Source organism: Tympanuchus pallidicinctus, unplaced genomic scaffold, assembly GCF_026119805.1.
Source record: "Tympanuchus pallidicinctus isolate F22 unplaced genomic scaffold, pur_lepc_1.0 scaffold8, whole genome shotgun sequence".
In the NCBI taxonomy this organism is placed as follows: Eukaryota; Metazoa; Chordata; class Aves; order Galliformes; family Phasianidae; genus Tympanuchus; species Tympanuchus pallidicinctus.
In genome coordinates this window covers 20,344,793-20,364,749 of record NW_026294802.1, presented here as the reverse complement: position 1 = coordinate 20,364,749, position 19,957 = coordinate 20,344,793, and the positions used below count along the sequence as shown (strand labels likewise).

At 38.9% G+C, this 19,957-nt stretch overlaps 1 protein-coding gene across 1 annotated transcript in view; it reads right to left on the bottom strand.

Annotated features, from left to right (window-relative positions):
• The window catches only part of DCN (decorin), a 39,088-nt gene extending 20,018 nt beyond the window's left edge, over positions 1-19,070 (bottom strand). Inside the window, exons 1-2 of the mRNA XM_052668288.1 lie at positions 18,870-19,070; positions 14,515-14,747 (exon numbers count right to left, since the gene is read on the bottom strand). Of these exons, the coding sequence (XP_052524248.1) occupies positions 14,515-14,719 (205 nt within the window). The 5' untranslated portion in view covers positions 14,720-14,747; positions 18,870-19,070. The remainder of the gene's footprint in view (positions 1-14,514; positions 14,748-18,869) is intronic.
• Positions 19,071-19,957: the final 887 nt, after the last annotated feature.

Genomic DNA, 19,957 nt, shown 5'->3' with positions numbered 1-19,957 from the left:
AAGTGTTTTGACACTTGTCACTTCTACATGAGCTTTCAAGTCTCTACAGAGACAGGTAGATCTCCAGATAGCTACATGTAGGAGTTACATGTAGAATTACCTTTGCCCAGGCAGATTTTTGGATTCTTCTGTATGGAAGACAGGGGAGTTTAGAGGATGACTGTGGGCTGCACTTATTTCTGAGAAACACACGTGATGTCCACATACTTCTGAAAACAATTTTTTGTGTGACTCTATGTCCACCAACAAATGCCTTCCAGTGAAATTTATGTAGTACCAACCAAAAGGGGAACAAATACAGTAAAATGCCAACTGAGTCACTTCCTGAATTATTTTAAAACCAGTTCATACAAGTATTCCAGCTTTTAGTTTTATTTTTTAATACATATATACTTAAGCTTGCTTCTTAAAAAGCTGCATGACAACCCTTCATAGCAGTCTGAATTTTTATCAAATAATCACTACTATACAGCTTGGCAATCTGGAAATGTTTCAGGTCTCTGTTTTCTAAGATTAACTTAAAACTGAGTAAAGATTTAGATTTTTCTGCCTCTCCTACTGTCTGCTAAATTGTTAAATGTCTGGCTTTATTCATTTTCATTGAATAAAAGTGAATCAGTTATTTTTTAAGCTTGTAACTGTATTTTAAAAATTCACAAATAAGCAAAAAATGGTATAACCCCACCCTCCCAAAATACTTGCTTATACTGAAATCAAGAGCCTAAGGATTCTCAAAATATATGGGATCTAATGAGCCAGTTTGTGTTTCTTTAGTCAGGCAGCTATTGCCATTGGCATTAAAGTAGCACTTCAGGAGAAAATGTCTTCCTCATACAAGCTAAAAAACTATAAATTCCAATTATCATCTGCAAATTGGACCAGATCAGTATCATGCTCTACAGATTTCAATAAGCAGATTTTTTTTTCTATTCTACCTCATGAACTTATGAGTACTCAGTGAGTCTCGTCAGCATATCTGTATATGTCACAGAATCATCATAGAATCATAGAATGGCCTGGGTTGAAAAGGACCACAATGATCATTTAGTTTCAACCCCCCTGCTATGTGCAGGGTCACCAACCAGCAGACCAGGCTGCCCAGAGCCACATCCAGCCTGGCCTTGAATGCCTCCAGGGATGGGGCATCCACAGTCTCCTTGGGCAACCTGTTCCAGTTCCAGCATCACCACCCTCTGTGTGAAGAACTTCCTCCTAAAATCTAACCTAAATCTCCCCTGTTTCAGTTTAAAACCATTCCTCCTTGTCCTATCACTATCCACCCTTTTAAACAGCTGTTCCCCCTCCTGTTTATACGCTCCCTTCAAGTACTGGAAGGCCACAATGAGGTCTCCCTGGAGCCTTCTCCAAGCTAAACAAGCCCAGTTCCCTCAGCCTTTCCTCATAGAAGAGGTGCTCCAGCCCTCTGATCATCTTAGTGGCCCTCCTCTAGACTTGTCTCAAGAGCTCCATGTCTTTCTTGTACTGGGGGCCCCAGGCCTGGACACAGTACTCCAAATGGAGCCTCACAAGAGCTGAGTAGAGGGGGACAATCACCTCCTTCTCCCTGCTGGCCAACCCTTTTTTAATGCAGTTCAGATAGTTCAGATCACAGTTGGCCTTCCGGGCTGCAAGTGCACAGTGCTGGCTGATGCCTAGTTATATATATGTATCTATATGCATATCCTATCTATATGATAATACTTCCAGAGCAGAATATGCCATAGGACTATAAAAAGAAAAAAGTGTAGATAAGCTTGAAATACTTCCTTTTGATAGTCAGTATCAGTTGCACTTTTATTTTCCCTGGAAGAAGCTTTCTTAACACTACATCACAGATGCTTGGAATAACTAATGCGATTAAATGCATCAGAGGGATGCCTAACAGAGCTAGATGATCAGAAGATTTCAATCACACAGCCAGACATCAAGGACCCACACTCACTTTTAGAAGTGTAGTGAAGGAAACACTCAACTACAGTCATATAGAAGATGTTCAGAGGAGAGCATTTCTCAGGTCCAGAAACCCCTCTGTAATGAGAGGATTGAGAAATCAGGCTTGTCTCAATGAGAGCCTATCTATCTGGTGTGTAGTGTTTTGTCATGATTTTTTAAGTAATTTAGATTTATGTGATTGTAACGCCTTTCTGATTGTTTGTGCTTTACCACCTGGAGAAGACAGTCCCATGGGTCTGGAGATTTTATGAAACCAGAAACTAGGTAGAAACAAGCCAAGCTAATGACACAGTGAGGCTAAGGCTGGCATAATTCAGTCTTTACAGAGTCCCAGAGAGAGCAGAGAGAAGTGGACAGTCATCTCCAGCATGGTGGTACGCCAGCCCAACTCACATACGCTGCCATTTAGCTGGCCAAGCAGGTGTAGGAGATGTAGCAAGGATTTGGGAATAGTCCGAGGACTAAAGGAGATTAGGGATTTTGGTATACAAGGCAAACTCCGTTACTTCTGCAGCACAGGGAATTATGCACTCAGCTGCAGGAGCTGTGACCAACCAGTTGTGGAATTGTTTAACCCCCAGAATGACAGGGATGGCTTTTGAGCCCCACTCACTGTGAAGGGGATTCAGTTTGCTCCTCCAGTTTCTCAGAAGTGAGAGTATGCAGCTTGGCATGAAGCCATGTTTCTGCTGAAGCCATACAGCTCTGTAGAAAAGGAATGCAAGATTTATGAGGCTAGCGAGAGAAACGAAGCAAATGGGAGTCTGAGTCTGTAGCTCAGAGATGAGGACACTTCCCTGGGAACTGCGTCTTTGCAGTGCTGAGACCACATAGTCAAAATAACAAAAAGAGAACTGTGCCAATTACAAACTACTTAATGCAGCAGTTTGCTACGTTTTTTTTTCTTTCTTTTTCTTTCTTTTTTTTTTTTTTTTTCCCCATGTTCTCCTATTTTACAACAACTGAGGATGGGGCTTATTCTGCTGGAAAATCCTTCCCTTCCCCATCTGGGAGAAGAGGTCAAAAGGCAGAGGGAGATCTGAACTCTGCAGCTCAGATACATGTGTTATTACATCCCAACACTCACAATTATTATCATAGGGGCCATAAAATGGGGCTCTTTTCAAGTCCGCTTCAGTTTCCACTAACAGCTGCTGCCAGCTGAGGAATTTGGCCTGAGCTACGTGTAATTCCCAGCCGTGGTCATCAGTGGCTGCTCTCCCGGCAGAGGAGGCCTCTCTGGCAGCTGCCTGTGCTTCCTCTGCTGTGTGTTCTCCCTGCTCCAAGCCGGGCTCTGCCTTGTCCCACAGTGGGCAGCAGCCCTCCTTCCCTGCCTCCCTCCCTCCCAGGGGTGAATGCCCTTGGTGGTGCCTTGAGTGGACGCTGGGATGCATGGGGTGAATGGCAAGCTTATGGGTTCAGCAGTCTTGGCTGTGGAAAATCATAGGACTTAGAAAAGTTCACTGAAGCTTTCCCAGGCTGTGTACTTGAGTATTTACTGGAAATATGTTCTCTATTGTGTAGAATTTGAAAATAAGATCAATTTCATAATTTGCATCCAACCATCCAGAAAAATAAGAAACAATTGTCCTTCTTTGCTGAGAAGTATCCACAGACTCCTTCTCTCCCCCAGTTTCAAAAAGTCTGTTCTCTGCATTTCTCATTCCCTATGAAATTGTCAGTTCTAATGACTACTTTATTAATTAATTTAAAAAAAATCTGAAAAAGTGGAGAACTATTTTTCTCATACGATTGTTCTAAAAAGGAGTGTCCACTTTTGAACATTTGAAACTTAAAATGCATCTTCTTAAAGGGGACTGATAACCATTTTCAGATGTTTTTCCTGCTTTCAGTCCATAAGATTCATTATCCATTAAGATCCATTTCGGGCTTATTTTCTTCACAGATTATTTTTGTATACCTCTGACCCTTCCCTTATGAAAAGAGTGAGAAAATGAAATCCATCCCCTGCTGAGAAGGTCTCTCCCAGAAGTAGATCTACAGATACACCACTACCCTGGTTTTGTTTTGTTTTGTTTTGTTTTCCCAAAAAACATTTCACAAAATTGCAGAATCATGACAATGTATAACATTGCTTCCCAGAACAGAATGAAGAACACCAAAAAAAAAAAGTAATAAAATCACACACTGTGATCAACTGCTCAATTATCTATTATGATAGTACTAATAATTGAAAAAGTCACAGCAAAGGTTTTAAAATGTGTGCATAGCTTATCTGCTCGCTTCCATTTCCACCCACTCTGTGTAGTGAACACATATTTCAGAGTATAAAAGATATTACAAGCTACAGATGTTATGAATTATTTTTCAGCGTTAGTCACATTTCTGGTACAGATAGATTCAGTCTCCTGGCTCCGAACACTCATACCAAGAAGTAATGATGTGTCCTTAAAACTCAAAATCAAGCAAATTCCTTTTCTGTGTTCTTTCTAACTGACTGTTAATTTCAAAGGTCTGGAAGATTTATACCTTATCAAGAAGCAGAGATTTATCTTAGGCAGAAAAGTATTTTGAAAAAAAATCATGAGCCTTTAGGGATGAAGGCATTATGTGACACAATCAAACATCGTGAGATTTCTGAAGTAACTGCTAGAATTGCCAAGATTGCAGTACTGTCGTGATTACTGACATAAAACATCCCATCAGAGAACAGCAACAGTCCTGTGTGATTTGTATAATCTGCCAGCACGTTGTAATTGTGACTTTAATCACTGTGGATGCAATGCAGATGTACTACCCATGACTACTCATGCATTGAGGTGAAATCTGTATTTCTTACATGTATTTAGAGTAGTTAGAACAGACCATTTCAGTGACTCGGAAAAGTGAACACTATCTAACACTAAATTTTTTAACAATCCTTTGGAGTAAGGATGTTTTCCTGATTCATGGTTCAAGCAGCAGGCAAAAAATAGATACTAATCTAAAGACACCACTCTAAATACTTGCTTTGGAATGTACCAGAATTAGCCCTAACACAAAGAGGCAGCAATAAAGAGCAGTTTGGGGAGATCTCTTCTACTTTCCAATGAACTTACACCTTTCTTCTCTGACCACATGCCCATAGTTTTACTATGACCTGGTGCCACTATACAGACATGGTTAGCTCTGTTCCTTTTTCTTTCCCATTCTTACTTCCCAGTGGTAAAGAATTATTATCATCTCCTCAGTTTGAAGGCATGTAAATCCTATTTGAGCTTATGGAAATAAATTGTATCATAATCCTGTTTGGCTGTTTCAGTTATGTCTTTGTTCATATAAGTCTTATACAAAGATATTCGGTAAAGGGTCATGGTTTTTTTTTTTGAGAGAGTGGATGTTGCACTAGCACAAACATCATTCTTCCGTATTAACCTAAAATAGGAATTCATTGAGAGCCAGTTTAGCTTCTGAGGCTCACACTGGAGTGCTAGAAGGGAAAACATTTATTGGAAAATGAACTTCCGGACTCTGTGATTAGCTGTGTCCAAAGTGAAGATTCTCCAGCACAGAAACTGAGGTCATCCTGGGCTTTCACATGTTAGATGATGCAAATGATGCAGAAGGAGCTGGTTCTAGGATGACCTATTACTCATTGCTGTTGTGATTATGATGTATTACAGAAGTAGGCTGCAAAGTCATTTATATTTGCATATCTTAAATACTGTAGCATTTATATAAATAACTTGCCCATTCATCTTGCCATTAAAATACATAAAGCTTACAAGAAATGAGGTGGACAGAAGTAGTTTCTGGTTTTCACTGTGTTGCTTATTTATTGCATTCTCTTTCATAATGAAATAAGAACTGCAATCACCTTCTACTTAACAGTTTTTTGTAGCAATTCAGAGTCACTCCAACCAGATTCCTGGGAAATGAACAAAAGGCTGATAGAGTGCACTCCTGGGTGCCCTCACTTAAGAGCATGCAAAGAGATTGCACAAGGAACATTCAAATACTGTTTTTCATCTTTTTCTTTCTTTATAGAATGCCTAAGTCAGTAGTTTTGCCTGTGTAGCAAGAATAACCCTGTTGACAAGTGGACACAGACCTGTTGAACACTATAAGTTCCTTGAGTTGTACAAAAGCACCAAAAGCACCAAAACACACAAGCCTCCCCCTCATCACCACCAGTTGCAAGTACAGTCTTTGGTCTTTAAAGTCTCTGGGTTCACTGTTTCCATTTCTTCCCTTGCTGAGAATCCAATGAGAAATTTCCACTCCCCTTGTTTTCCTTTCCTACTGTAAAGGACAATAATGCCTTGCAGGAATAAGCTATAAAATGTAATGCAACTGGACAGAACTTGAATTCTAACATTTGCTAATGCTATTTGTCAGGACAAACACAAAAAGCAGGAAAAATAAGTTTCAAAAGAATGTGTGAGATATTATAAAGCATATACTTTTAGACTTCAATTTTAAGAACATATAAAAACCTTAAGAAAAAGCAACTTTTATTCCTGTAATCACATGACAGATCCAGGATATGGATAAGGTAAAACAGAGACCAGTGAGCCTGAAGTTAATAAGGAAGAATTAGAAATGTCAAAACTTGTTTAGAAAGAGGTGTTTTGAAGACTTGTTTAAAAATAGATGCTTTTCTAAATACCACAGTAATTGGGCTTGGTAAAAGTGTTTTTCCTGAGAATGGCAGTTTCTTACTATTATCGTTGGTGGCTTCAAGTAGGACACAGACTCCTACATCACATTCCTTTTTGCAGAGCGAACACTGAGAAAGAACTCTTGGAGTCCTTATGTCTTCCTAGGACATGGCGGAGTCTTTAGCAGGTGAGCAGCACAGGCTTCATATGTTGAAAATATGAATAGCTCCTAAATAGTTATACATTATCAAACACTACATCCTATACAGATATTAAGAACTTAATACACATATTATAGATTTCAGTAGCATTAGTAGATACCAGTAGTGATTCTTTGGTATGTTTCAAGTGCTTCAATCACCTGCTATGTTTTTTAATGTCACAACAATTAATTCAAGTTTTATTATCCATCTATTAGTTATTTATTTGTACAGTGGGATATATTAGAAACCAGCCCTTTTCATATTCTGATCCAGAAAACAGTCACTTCTCATACAACCTGTATCTGGCAGTCAAGATTACCATTCCCTCTACTAGGCCATATTAAATGATGTTCCTTAGTCTAAACCAAGCAAACAAGTATAAAATCATCCAAAAAAAAAAAACCAAAAAAAACAAACCTCACCAAAACAACAGTCAACCAAGCAAACAAACCCAAAAGATGAGTGTAACAGTTACCTTTGAAGCAGGAAATGAAAAAATAAAGTATATAATTAGAATGGACTAACTTTCATCCAGAATCATATCTGTCAACTGGAACTGGAACATCAGCAATTCAGGTTAAACTAGTAAAACTAGTGGCAATGCAACAAGGCCTGCCTATTGCTCTTGCAGAGGAGAAACCCAATCATAGTTTATAAATACAGAGAATCCTACATCTAGCCAGGTTGTTGTTTGTGGATTTTTTGTTTTTCCTGAACACTTCTCAAGAGGGTGTTCTAATTATTTTGTTCTTAATAATTTTTCAGGATTTACTGAGTATAGGGCTTTCTTTTGTGCCCATTTAAACTTCCAGTTAAAAAATGAATGGTATGTAAACAGAATAAATACTAAAAATTTAATAATCTGGGTCAAATTTATTGAAAAATAACGCTGTTAACCTATTACTTCTTCAGTCTTTAATTCTATCACACATATCTTCATTAATTTGAAAATCAGTTGTATAGCCTCAAATGACCATTGAGGCCTTCTAATGATAGTCTAATTTCTCCTTTCAGTCACCTTAGGCAGGAAGAACTGCCCTGTGCCCTATGATTGTGAGAGAGACCAGATGACTCTTAGGTAACAAACATTACCTGAAATGATACCTTCTATATCTTATCTGTAATACCTCATATAGGTCCTCAAGTTTGATATCCAATATGTCTCAGTCTTACAATTCACCCAATTATCACATAATATTATAATTATTTTAGCCTAATTATTGTTTATAATAATTATTATAAGCTTAATGATTTCTGTGTGAATACAGCGCAAGTTTTGTTTTAATAAAGAATATCCAGAAAGGCATTTAGTCTTAGTTTCAGGGCCATTATATTATTACATAGAGGCTACTATTTGCATAAGCAGCAATATTCTCCTAGATTTCACAGTACCATTTTCATTGATCACATTTCTTGTTAGATATAGATGTAGGAAAAGGAATAAATCTCCAGCCCTTATTGTTGGAAGAAAGAAAATAATGAAACATGGAATAATGTAACTTAAATTTTCATCAATTAAAATGTCAATTAACAAAAATTTGTTTAAAAAGTATATTTCTTAATATCTTGTCATTTAATGATTCATGATTTTTCTTACTGCACTTTTAGAAACTCACTGGATTTCAAGCTAAATGTTTAGCTTTAAAAATTATGTTTTTGTAAGGATGGTAAAGATTCAAATAACAGCAGGGAGTAACCCTATCTGTTTTCTGGAGCTCATAAAATGATTGAGACTGATCACCAATAAGGTAAGTATTTCTTATTCTATGTTCTATAATATATTTTATATGTTTTCTATAAGAATATTTTGTGTTGACTATGGACGTTCTAATCAAAGTATGTCCCAAAGGAGTTAATTTCCTTAAAAAGGAGAGATGAGGTTCCCAAGAAAGAAGTGAAAATCACAGGAAGATCAGAAAATTGGTGTTCAGATGCTTCTGGAATATTTTACACAAGGAGAAAAATTGCCTTCTGTCAACAAATAAATTAGCTGTTGACACGTTACCATGGTTCGAGTATTGAAGAGCCATCATTTAATACAATGTAGACACTTGATATCTTCAGATAAACTGACTCATGTTACTGGATCCCTGGAATAATGCTTTACACATCTGTGAGCTTTTCTCCCGCTGATCTCAAAGTGCTCTTCAAATACAATCCAGTGCCCATGCTGAGCTTTAATACACCCTTCTTTACAGCTGGAGAAAACTTGCCTTTCTGAGCTGTGACTAAAGATCCCATTTAAGATATAATACTGCTTCAACTTTAATTACTAAAGCCTGCATGGATGCTCACGGCAAGAAAGCTGGAGGAAGCCTCAACCCTGTAAAGTCTCTAAGGAAGTCAGTGTTACTGCATCCTGAAGAGTACTTACACTGATCACTTCCTAAGGGGCTGTCAGACTCATCTGAAGGTGAAGTAAAGCTCTGTCCACTATCACTGAACATGCTTAGGGAGCATTCTGCATTTGCCACATTTGCTGAATAAATACACATGACCTCCTGCCTTTGCTTGAGATACTCTTTGGGAAGCTGGAACTTAAACTGAACTGTTAAACCTTGCTAAGGTTTCATGAGGCATATTTGCTTAACAGCGATGTCTTCCCTATGTTTATTATTTTGCAACATGGCAAGCTTCCTCTCACCAGCTGTATTGGCCACTCTGCAGTGCATGTTAATAAGGAAGACAGTAACCTCAATGGAAAATCCAGCTATGGCATAGTAATGTCTTCACTGAAGCATAATTAAAAAATGATTCTATGACTTCATTTTAGCAATGGGAGGGAAACTCAGAAAAAGGCAGCACTTTCATAAAAGTATTGCAGAGATCCTTGAGCCCGCTGCACAAAGGTAATTAATTTCACATGAGGTAGGCACACTGGATCCTGTTCTCAATATGTCAGTAACTGCACCTCTGAGAGAATTCTTCTTCAGGGTGTGAGAAGACAGTGTTCTCCTTCCTGCTAGTTCAGCTTTTGGCTTGGAGGCAAAATAAATTAATTCAGAGGTATGTGCTTAGGAAGATTTGACTGAAACTTGAAAATACAAGAACGAAAAAATTCAGCTGACACTAGTGTAACTGGACCACCAGGCATTTTTTTCACTGCTTTTTTAGAATTCGGATTTTTATTTTTTTTTTCCAATATTCCTATCCAATCCTCATGAGAAGTGTCAACTGGACAAAAAAGACTTATCAATTAAAGGAACAAACCTGATCTCTGGATCCTGGATGTAATAGCTGTTGTGTTTTGGTTTTTTTTTTTTTTTTCACACAAGTCACTTACTGAGCTTCTTCCTTATGCTGCAGGAGTTTAGAAATAGTAAATGTCCCTTTGAGGACAAAATGAGGCATACAGAGGAAGAGAAAGCCCACGTTAGGTCTTTCAGATGCCTTTCTTTGACCCGTCCTCTGCACCCAGCTGCAAGGGGCCCCTTCTTCCAGGCTAGAGTGTGAGTGCAAGACAGGATCCAGATTTCAGTTTTCCTTTGTGGACAGGGATTTAATTCAGTATGTTCTTAATAAGTCCTTGGGAGGAGTCTTGTTATTGCCTGCAGCTTTTCTTCAATTAGTACTCGTGGGACGAGATGATTAAATGTGATAATTTTAGGGGGGAGAGATAACTAATTTGGTTGGGTAGGAAATGCCTAAAGCCGCAGGGAAAGGCAAGCCAGGAGTGGTGGTTTGCAGGGAGGTGCAAGCACGCTAGGTCATCGTGGCAGCACCTTCACTGTTCCCAAAGAAATGCTGAACTCTCAGAGCTAGCTCCTGGCTTTCCAAGAGTAATAAGGTAAATCTGACCTAGATGGAGACTGAGTCACACAGATATGGACTTGAGACTGGAAGAGTGTGAAGCAGAGGCATACTCAGTTGTCCTATCCCTGCCCTCAGGGCCAACCTGCATCCTGATGAGCCTTTCATTTGGGCCAGGCCCCAAAGTGGCTGTTGTAACTACATGTGGTAGGGATGGGTAAAACTTCATGCCAAGGCTGGAAAACTGAATGGTTATAACTTCCCTGAGCTCTGCCAGGGAAATATTACTTATTTTGCTGTGCCATGTATTTGAACCCCAGAGAGATCTTTCTTCTGTGCCCAGAGGATGGATGTTATCAGCCCAGCTGCTTCAAAAGCACTGTCTTCTCATTCCAGTATCTGCATTGTGTGGGCTTAAACCAAGCTGAAAATGTATTTCTTATCTCTCTCAAAATTATCTGGCAACACAGAACTGGAGCTTTAATCACTTTATTCCCAAATCTCCCTGTCGTATGGAACCCAGAAGCAACAGTATGCAGGGCAATCTTTTGGAAATCATGACTCTGAGGGGGAACTGAATGAATGAATGTGGGAGCAAGTATAAAAACAAAGGGCTCCAGTGTGAATAACTCTACTTTTTAAACTGAATTCAATTTAGCAGAATTGAAACAGACTTGGGAAAAGTTCCTAAAATATCTTAAATTCCAACAGTGTTATCCAGTATAACAATAATTACAGTTCCCTGGGGAACCATCCTCCCCACGGGAAACTGTCCTCAAGATCAAGAGAGCTGAGCAGAGCTAGCAGATCTTGAAGGAAGCTTTCCTTAGTACATAAGAACTGTCCATCCCAGATATAGGAAGTCAGGAAAGGAAGGCAGGAGACCAGCATAGCTGAACTTGGACCTGCTGGTCAAACCAGAGAGCAAGAAGAAAATGCACAAGCAGTGGAAGTAGGGACAGGAAACCTGGGAGGAGTATAGGGATGCTCTTAGGCTGTGTAGAGATGTGGTCATGAAGGCCAAGGCCCAACCAGGCAAAAAGAATGAGAAAAGCTTCTTCAGCTGCAACCAGAAATGGAAAGCCCAAGACAGCGTACTCCCACAAGTGGGCAATACAGGCACACAGGTAACAGAGAAGGACAAAGTTGAGGTACTCAATGACTTTTTTGCCTCAGTCTTCACTGGCAAGCGTTCTTCACATACCCCTTGAGTGGATGGGCTGGAAGCTGGGGACAGCATCCTTCCTGCTGTAAGCAAAGGTCAGGTTCACAATCACCAGGGGAACCTGAACATCCATAAGTATAGGTCCTGATGAAATTGGCTGATGTATTGTTTAAGCCACTCTCAGTAATATTTGAGAAGTCATGGCAGTCAGATGAAGTCCCTACTGACTGGAAGAAAGTCAATGGCATATCCATTTTTAAGAAGAGTGGAAAGAACGATCCAGGAAAGTGCTGACATCCTCTGCTGGCTGCTTCCTCAGCATCATCTCTGTGCTGAGGTAAGATCCGCCTGGAAAACGCTAATGCATATGGAAGACAGGGAGGTGATCTGAGATATCCAACATGGCTCAATCAAAGCCTGACCAACCTAGGGCCTTCTATGATGACATAACTGCTCCAGTGGACAAAGGAAGAGCTACTGATGTCATCTATCGGGACTTCAGTATGGCCTTTGACATGATCCTTCTCTCTTAATTGGTAAGATACAGATTTTATGGGCTGACTTTTCAATGGATGAGAAACTGGTTGCAAGACTATACCCAAGGAGTTGTGATGAATGGCTTAATATCTGGATGGAAATCTGTGGCAAGTGGTGTCCCTCAGAGGATCAGTAATGGGACCAATGCTCTTTAATACCTTCACCAGAGACACTGAGAGTGGGATCAAGTGAACCCTTAGCAAGTTTGTGATTGATACCAATCTGTGCGGTGCAGTCAACATACTTGAGGGACAGGGTGGCATTCGGAGAGACCTGGACAAGCTTGAGCAGTGGGCCCAGGTGAATCTCATAAGGTTCAACAAATCCAAGTGCAAGTTCTTGCACTTGGGTCACAGCAATCTCCACTACCAGTTCAAGCTGGGGGACAAAAGGATAGAACACCAACCTGCTGAAAAGGACTTGGGAGTACTGGTGGATTGCAAGCTGGACATGTACCCTCACAGTCCAGAAAGCCAACCTTATCCTGTGCTGCATCAAAAGAAGGATCGTCAGGAGGTGAAATGATCCTCCCCTTCCACTCTGCTCTGATGAGACCTCAGCTGAAGTATTGTGTCCAGATGTGAAGTTCTCAGCACAGGAGAGGTATGGAACTGTTGGAGCACATCCAAGGGAGGGCAACAATAATGATGCAAGGAATGGAGCACCTCCCTATGAGGACAGGATGAGAGAGCTGGAGCTGTTCAACCTGGAGAAGAGAAGGCTCTGGGGAGACCCAATAGCAGCCTTTCAGTATCTAAAGGGTGACTATAAGAAGGAAGAGGACAGATACTTTATCAGGGTATGCTGTGATAGGACAAGGGGAAATGGTTTCAAACTAGAACAGGAGAAATTTTGGTTGGAAATAGGGGGAAAGTTTTTTACAGTAACGGTCAGTGAAGCACTGCAACAGGTGGCACAAAGAGGTGGTGGATGCCTCCTCTTTGGAGACATTCAAGGCCAGGCTGGATCAGGTTCTGAGCAACCTGATCTAGATGTAGGTATCCCTGTTCACTACAGGGGAGTTGGACTGGGTGGCCTCTAAATGTCTCTTCTCACTCTAACAATTCTATGATTCCATGATTGTATGAAAATAAAAGTCTAAGATCTTCATGTATGTGGTGCAACCTCCTCTCCATTCAACTTTCCATGTTGGCTACTATCTAGCATCTAAATAGTGAAAAAGTGTCTTTCAACAGAACCATTACTGTAAAAGCTTTGTGAATTCATGGGTAGATTAGTCTGTGCTAGTTTGTGCAACTTGGCTTGCTTTGTTCACTGGGTCTCTGCCAAACATATCTGTTGCGTAATTATGTGGCTTACTTTAAAAAATTCACAGAAGTTCACAGTGGTCAAGGGATGTAACTAATGTTTTCCCCTCATTTTATAATTGTACAACAACCACCACAATGAGACCCAGGTCCTATTTGGTAGAGTTGTGTCATGACTTACAGTAATTATCAAAGACAACGCAATAACTTATTAAAATAGAAACACCAGAAACACATTCAAACAGCAGAGAGAATACATTTACAAAAAAATCAAATCTATAAAATCGTAAGTAAAACTATTTGTCTGTTCATTGAATAAACTGCCTAATTTCCTTGTGAGGAAAAAAGAAAAAGAAAAAAATCTTTAAGTTTCTACACTACACATTCACCAAATAGCACCGGCACAAACCAAAAGCAGTTTTGCTGGAGTCAACTTCATTACTAGAGATTTTTGCATAATAAAATCAGAATAAAGTGACAGATAGCGTGGCTTCACATTCTGCTGGTCTTACTGTACAAACAAGCCCTTGTACATGTGGGAGTAAGGGGAGTTTGTGAAAAAGTTTCTCATGGTTTCAGCTTGAACATTGTCTAAGAAAGATGTTTAATAAGGCACTCCAAAATGTGTTCATTGTTTTGGAGAGTATCCAAGCTCTTTCCTTCAAAGAGCTGGTTCCAAGGTTGATTGTTCCATGATTCAGTGTTGGTTATTCCATGCTCATGTAATCCTATGGAAATAGGATGATTTCTATGTTGAGGTACTTGACAGTATGATTAAGAGTGCTGGAGTCTGGACTGTGCAATTTAAGAACTTTTAAAATGTTTCCATCCCCACATCTAACCTCACTGAATTTATTTAATACACATTTGAAGAAACAACCTTGAAAAGCGATTTTCTGGGCAACTGAGATCTGTAGTTCTTCAAAGAGCAAATGAAATGTACATGCATAAAATATACATAAAATATAAAAAATATTTTGTGTTCACAACTGTCCAGCCTCGCAGGCCAGTCCCTATGAACACACTTCTGGGCTTACCTAGATCAGAGCACTGCACAACACGAAGATGACACTGGCAGCGGAAGGGGCACACTGGCCCAAATCCAGATATGACAGGATCATCTGTTGGAGCCATATCAGCTGACCCTTCGTCCTCCATCATAAAGTCAAAGAGGCCCTTCTGGTGGAATGGCGTGGCCAAGCATACTGGCAACAGTAGGATGAAGAGGAAAGCTAGCCTCATGGCTCAGTTCATCAACTCCAGGTAGAACCTAGGAACCACAGTAGAGAATTTAAAGCAAAAGTAGCAGTTTTCCATAGGTGCACAGTCCCTGTTGAAGGAGGTCCAGCACATTCAACAGTTGCATAACTATTCCTTTCAATAAATGAAAACTGAACTGTGAAAGTAGGACAGTTATGTGATAGCAGCCTGGCAACTGCTTGTCAATAGCCTTTTTCTTTCTCACAAGATGGTTTAAATGCAACTCTAGATACATCTGTTTGCATATTTAGAGTAATATTTATTAGGAACAGGCAGCACTGTCAACTTTGTTATGCAAAACAGTCAACACAATAAGCCACATTTTCCATGTGTATGTTTTCTGCCAATGGAATAGTCTATTTGATTTCGTTAACATTTGTCTCATGGCAGTGAGTTTGTTCCCTCGGGATGAACGTGAGGTTCCCAAACTCACTGTAATGCAGTATTTTGTATTTTGACAAATCTCTTTTTTTTTTTTTTTTTAAAAGGGTCAGTTTGCTGTGTGTTTTGAATTATATCCTAGTAAAGCTGACTGAGAAAGAGTAAGATCTAGTGATGGGATGGAGGGAGAGAGAGAGAAAGATCTTTAGTTTTTAAAATAAGCTATTCTTAATTCCCAGTTTAAACAGCACAATAAAAAGGAACACAGTGTTGTATTACACTGGATATTCTTGGCTTTCTTTCCAAGTTTTTGGCTAGGGGATTTTACCTCATAAAAATGCACTCTGAAAATCCTATGCTTTGTACTGCTTAGACATTTGAACTGGTGCTTTCAGTATTGTCAGTACACATTCAAATGGTACTTCAGGGCCTCATCCTGCAGATTTTCATGCACAGGAGCACCTTTACACAAGTGTGAATTGCCATTGATAATAATAAGGAAAACTGCTAAGCATCTGTTCTGAGGACTTAGGCCTAAAATGCATTTCAAGACACTGTACATTGTGCTACCTACCTAGCTGTGCACTAGGGAAGAATTCCAAAACAGTTGTTTCCAGATTTTGTATCAAGGCTGTACCCTACTTTCTGAGAATTACCTTCTTTGACTATTTAATTTACATGAGCAAGCTTGTGTTTTGCAACCTTTCCTTGGTGCATAAACAATCCACAATTAAATAAAAAAGAAAACTGCCTTCAAGTCATCAAATGATAGAAAAGCAGTCTTGTTCCTTACTTAGGAGACTTTACTTAAAATGAATAGCGCAATTCTGATTACAGATATTGTTCTTTATAGTGAAAGCAAAGATGTCCAATTGCTTCTTTGGGTCAGTAACTAGATCATTGAAATTTACCTCTGAGATGCCTTCTCTGGGTGTTAACTGGATTCTACGCTATCTAGAAGTTAGCTAACAGGTAGGAGTGTCACATAGCACTTCCCAGCTCCATATGGACTAATGGAGATTAAAAATATTGAGAGGGAGGAGGGAGAACGAATGTCTCCCTCACTCTACTGAAACATGCTAGATAGGACTAGATGATCAACATGGACAGTTGGTGCTAGGTGACAGTTGCACGGGTGACTGAGGCCTCTCTTTCCAGAATATAACATTTAGGTACTCTAGCAGAAATGGTCAATAGAAAAAAAAATGCTAAATAAATAAAAATCACAGGCCTGGAATTAGATACAATCTGTACTGTGCCTGAGTTCAATTTCCTTTGCAGATTTTTACATACAGATGCCACAAATGCAGTCCTGCAGAAATTTCTGAGGCTCAGTCACAGGAGGATGGGAAGGTGACCTTATCAACTATGCAAGTGTTAACACCAGAGTTTACATTTCTATCACCTACCTAGCAGAAAGACAGGCATTTAACTTCTTCAGATGTCCCACAGGCTTCCAAGTGAGTTCACATGGAGCAAAATATAGTTTCTGATAACACTATAAGAAACATACTGGGTTTCTTAGTCTGTGAAGTATTTTCTATTCCAGGAGTAGACAGACATGCTACCCACTGCATGCACTGAGGCACTCTGCAGACCCCAGTGTCAGCTGGAGAGTCACAGCCTTGACCCTGTTCTGTTCACACAGCTCCTCACCGTGCAATCTTGTGTCCTGCAGCTGGGACAAGCCTGGGTGGGAGATCTTTCTGCATCCTCCTGTCCCAGCCCCCACCAACACCAGGTCTGTCCCATGCCCAGCATACAGCCTTGTCATGCGACACGGATGGATAAGTTAAGGGTGTCACAGAAATGAGGTATTAATACAGGGTGGTAAATTCTTGCTATGGTTTAACCTAATTCAAGTTCCTGGCATAATCATAGATTGTAAAATAACAATGCCATTGGTTAATTGTTTGAAACGGGAATGCAAACTTGCTAAATCATCACCATTCACTTTAATAAGCTGCCTTGTGAAAATGAGTAATAAAACGCTACTCAAGTACAGAGTGATTTTAAAAGATGCCCATTTCAAAATGCCCAATAAACATCAGGAAAGCTGGACACCAGCACCACCCCTGGCACTGGAAATCAGTTTTTTTTTCAAAAAGCTTTCTCAGGTCCCTTTTCACAAATTACTAAATAAAAATAAAAAAAATTAAACCCGTTTCTAAGTTCTCCAGTATCAATTCTGAAGCACTACTCCACCTCCCCCCCCCTCCACAAGAAAGCACAATCAGGATCATATCCTGGAGTTAACTTACTAACACTCTTCTCCCAAGGGGCAAAATAAATAAATAAATAGATAGATAGATAAATAAATGAATGAATGAATGAATAAATGCTTTGGAAGCATCTTCACGTTTGTTAAATATCGATAAATTCCGCTTATCTGATTTAATTCCTGTAGTAGAACTTTTCCTTTGGTTCCTGTTTTGTCAAAAACTAGAACAAATTCAGAAAAAAGTTGTGCATAAAGGAGAACTGAATGACAACAAAGGATATCAAGGATCTAATTCAAACACACAGCAGAGAAAACAGCAGATGCAAACTACAGATTAATCAGGAAATAAGAGCAGACATGTACACATCTTCATTCATATATTTTCCTACTGTAGGTACATATATTTCTGTTTTTTACACATTTAAATGGACAGAAATAGTTAGATATAAAATTGTACAAAACTGTACTAGTAAAAAATGTTTACATTTCACTTTAAAAAAATAGAGAAGTAAAAAGACCTGAATTCTTAAAGGTCTGTGACACAATATTTATGTCTGCAGACAGAACTGTTTAAATTTGCTTTAATTATATGTTTACAGTGAGTAAGACTTTTCCACAAACAGAGGAAACTATACCATAGAATTGGCCACATTTCAATTCAAAATAGCTCTGGAAATATGCTTCATCAGTTCACGTCACCACAGTACTGGTGGTCTTTTTCTCAGTTTGCTTGAACCTTATCTTTTAAATATTAGTCCATCCACTCGCAGAAATCTCTCAAAATGCCACAAAAGACGAGTTAAAAAATACATGCCGTTTCAAAAAAAAATCTCCTATGTTATATGTTTGACTTTTGACAAGAAAGTCTAAGTATGCAAAAAAAGCAATTGAGAGTCAAAAAGAGATTTAAACTCTGCTAACAGGAGTTTCAAATCCAGGGATTTTCTTTCCCACTTTCATTCACAGGCAGCTTCTTTAAATATGGGTTCCTCATTTGCACACTGTAACACGGCGCTTTCTAACATTATAAAGGCATACACTGATCCTGTTTAACCATCTACTACACATCTTTTCCTCTGAAATCAAAATTATACTCATTAGGGCTTGTAATAAGTACAAAGAAACCTGAACGGAAGAAAAATATATCTCAGAGTGCAGTTTAAACGAGAAATGCATGAACTCAACACTTTTTTACACTCCCTACATCATAGATTCTAAACACTGACTTGCAAACAGAGAACATGCTGCTGCAAAAGTTTACGGTACAGAAAAAGAAAGGACTATAGCAGCGCTTATACAAATCAAAACAAGAGACAGAACAGTCAAATAAACAGTAGGAAATGTGTACAGTCCTTACGAACGCATTCTCATGTTCTCGAGAAACAAAAGTGCTGGATACGACATTCAACCCTGCTAAACATTTAGTAGGATTTTTCCTTGCTTCTCTTAAAATCCATCTACTTCTTGCCGTAGACTTGCCTGAAGTTTTATTAGTGCAGCATAGTTCAGGAGAATTACCGAAAACCGTACCTTTTAATCCAGGGATTTGCAACAGGAGCTCTCAAAGCTGAGATGTAATTAAACTAAATATTCAACCCAGGCAAAAGGCTTTGCAGGTGTGGAAAGGAGGAGGGGGTAAGTTCAGCTCAGTGACTGTCACTTGGTGGAAAACCCTCCTGCTTCTATTCCATAGCACAGTTAAAAAATAAGGTTTCTCTCAATGAACACAATCCAGGCTGACACCCACATTAGATCATATGGTAATGATATGTCTCCTGTATTGTAGCCAGAAACTTTATCAGCTCTTTTGCTTTCTTTTCCTCCTTTTTTTTTTTTTCCATTTGCTTTATTCTTTTTTCATCTGTTTAGAATCCCAAACTGCTTGTACACTATAAGACAGATGCTTTGCTGTAAATCATATCACTTATTTTATTTTGGTTTCTAAAACATATATTTAGTAAAGTTTTCTTGGTTTTAACTATGTTTCTTTTTTTCTGACTCATTGCTGAGAAAAAAAAAAAAGTTGGCTGTTCTTCTTGTTTATAATAGTTGTAATTCAAGGAAAGGATATAAAATTAATCTTAGAACTAGTCAAAGTGGAGATTAGCATCAGGAAAAAAAAAACGGGGTAGCTTTAGGTAAAACTATTTATACAGATATTAACCTGCTTCTGCTTATGCTATAATCATTATCTAAGTAAACAGCATATAGAGTAATATACTCTTATTATCTTGTATAAAAAAGAGCTTTACAGATTTCTTCAAACGTCAGCATGTTTTTGATATATATGAAAATCTTGTTTTTGTTAGCTGAATGATTCTAGCATTTGTGGTTAAAAAGCTTTATATAAACTTTGCTTTTCTTTTTTTTTTTTTTTTTTTGTTTTTTTGTTTTTTTACTGCTTTCTCACCAGGACAGCAAGGCAGAGGGGAAATTAGTTTTAACTCTTTTTTTTTTTTTTTTTTTTTTTGAAGATACACTGGGGCTTTTTTAGATGTTAGTATTTGACTCATTGTCCAGATTTAAAATTTAGTCAGTAATCTCTGTTTTGATGCAAATATCAGCGGAAGCTACAATGCAATTTCTCTATTGTTGCACAGTTTAAAAATTCAGGCAAA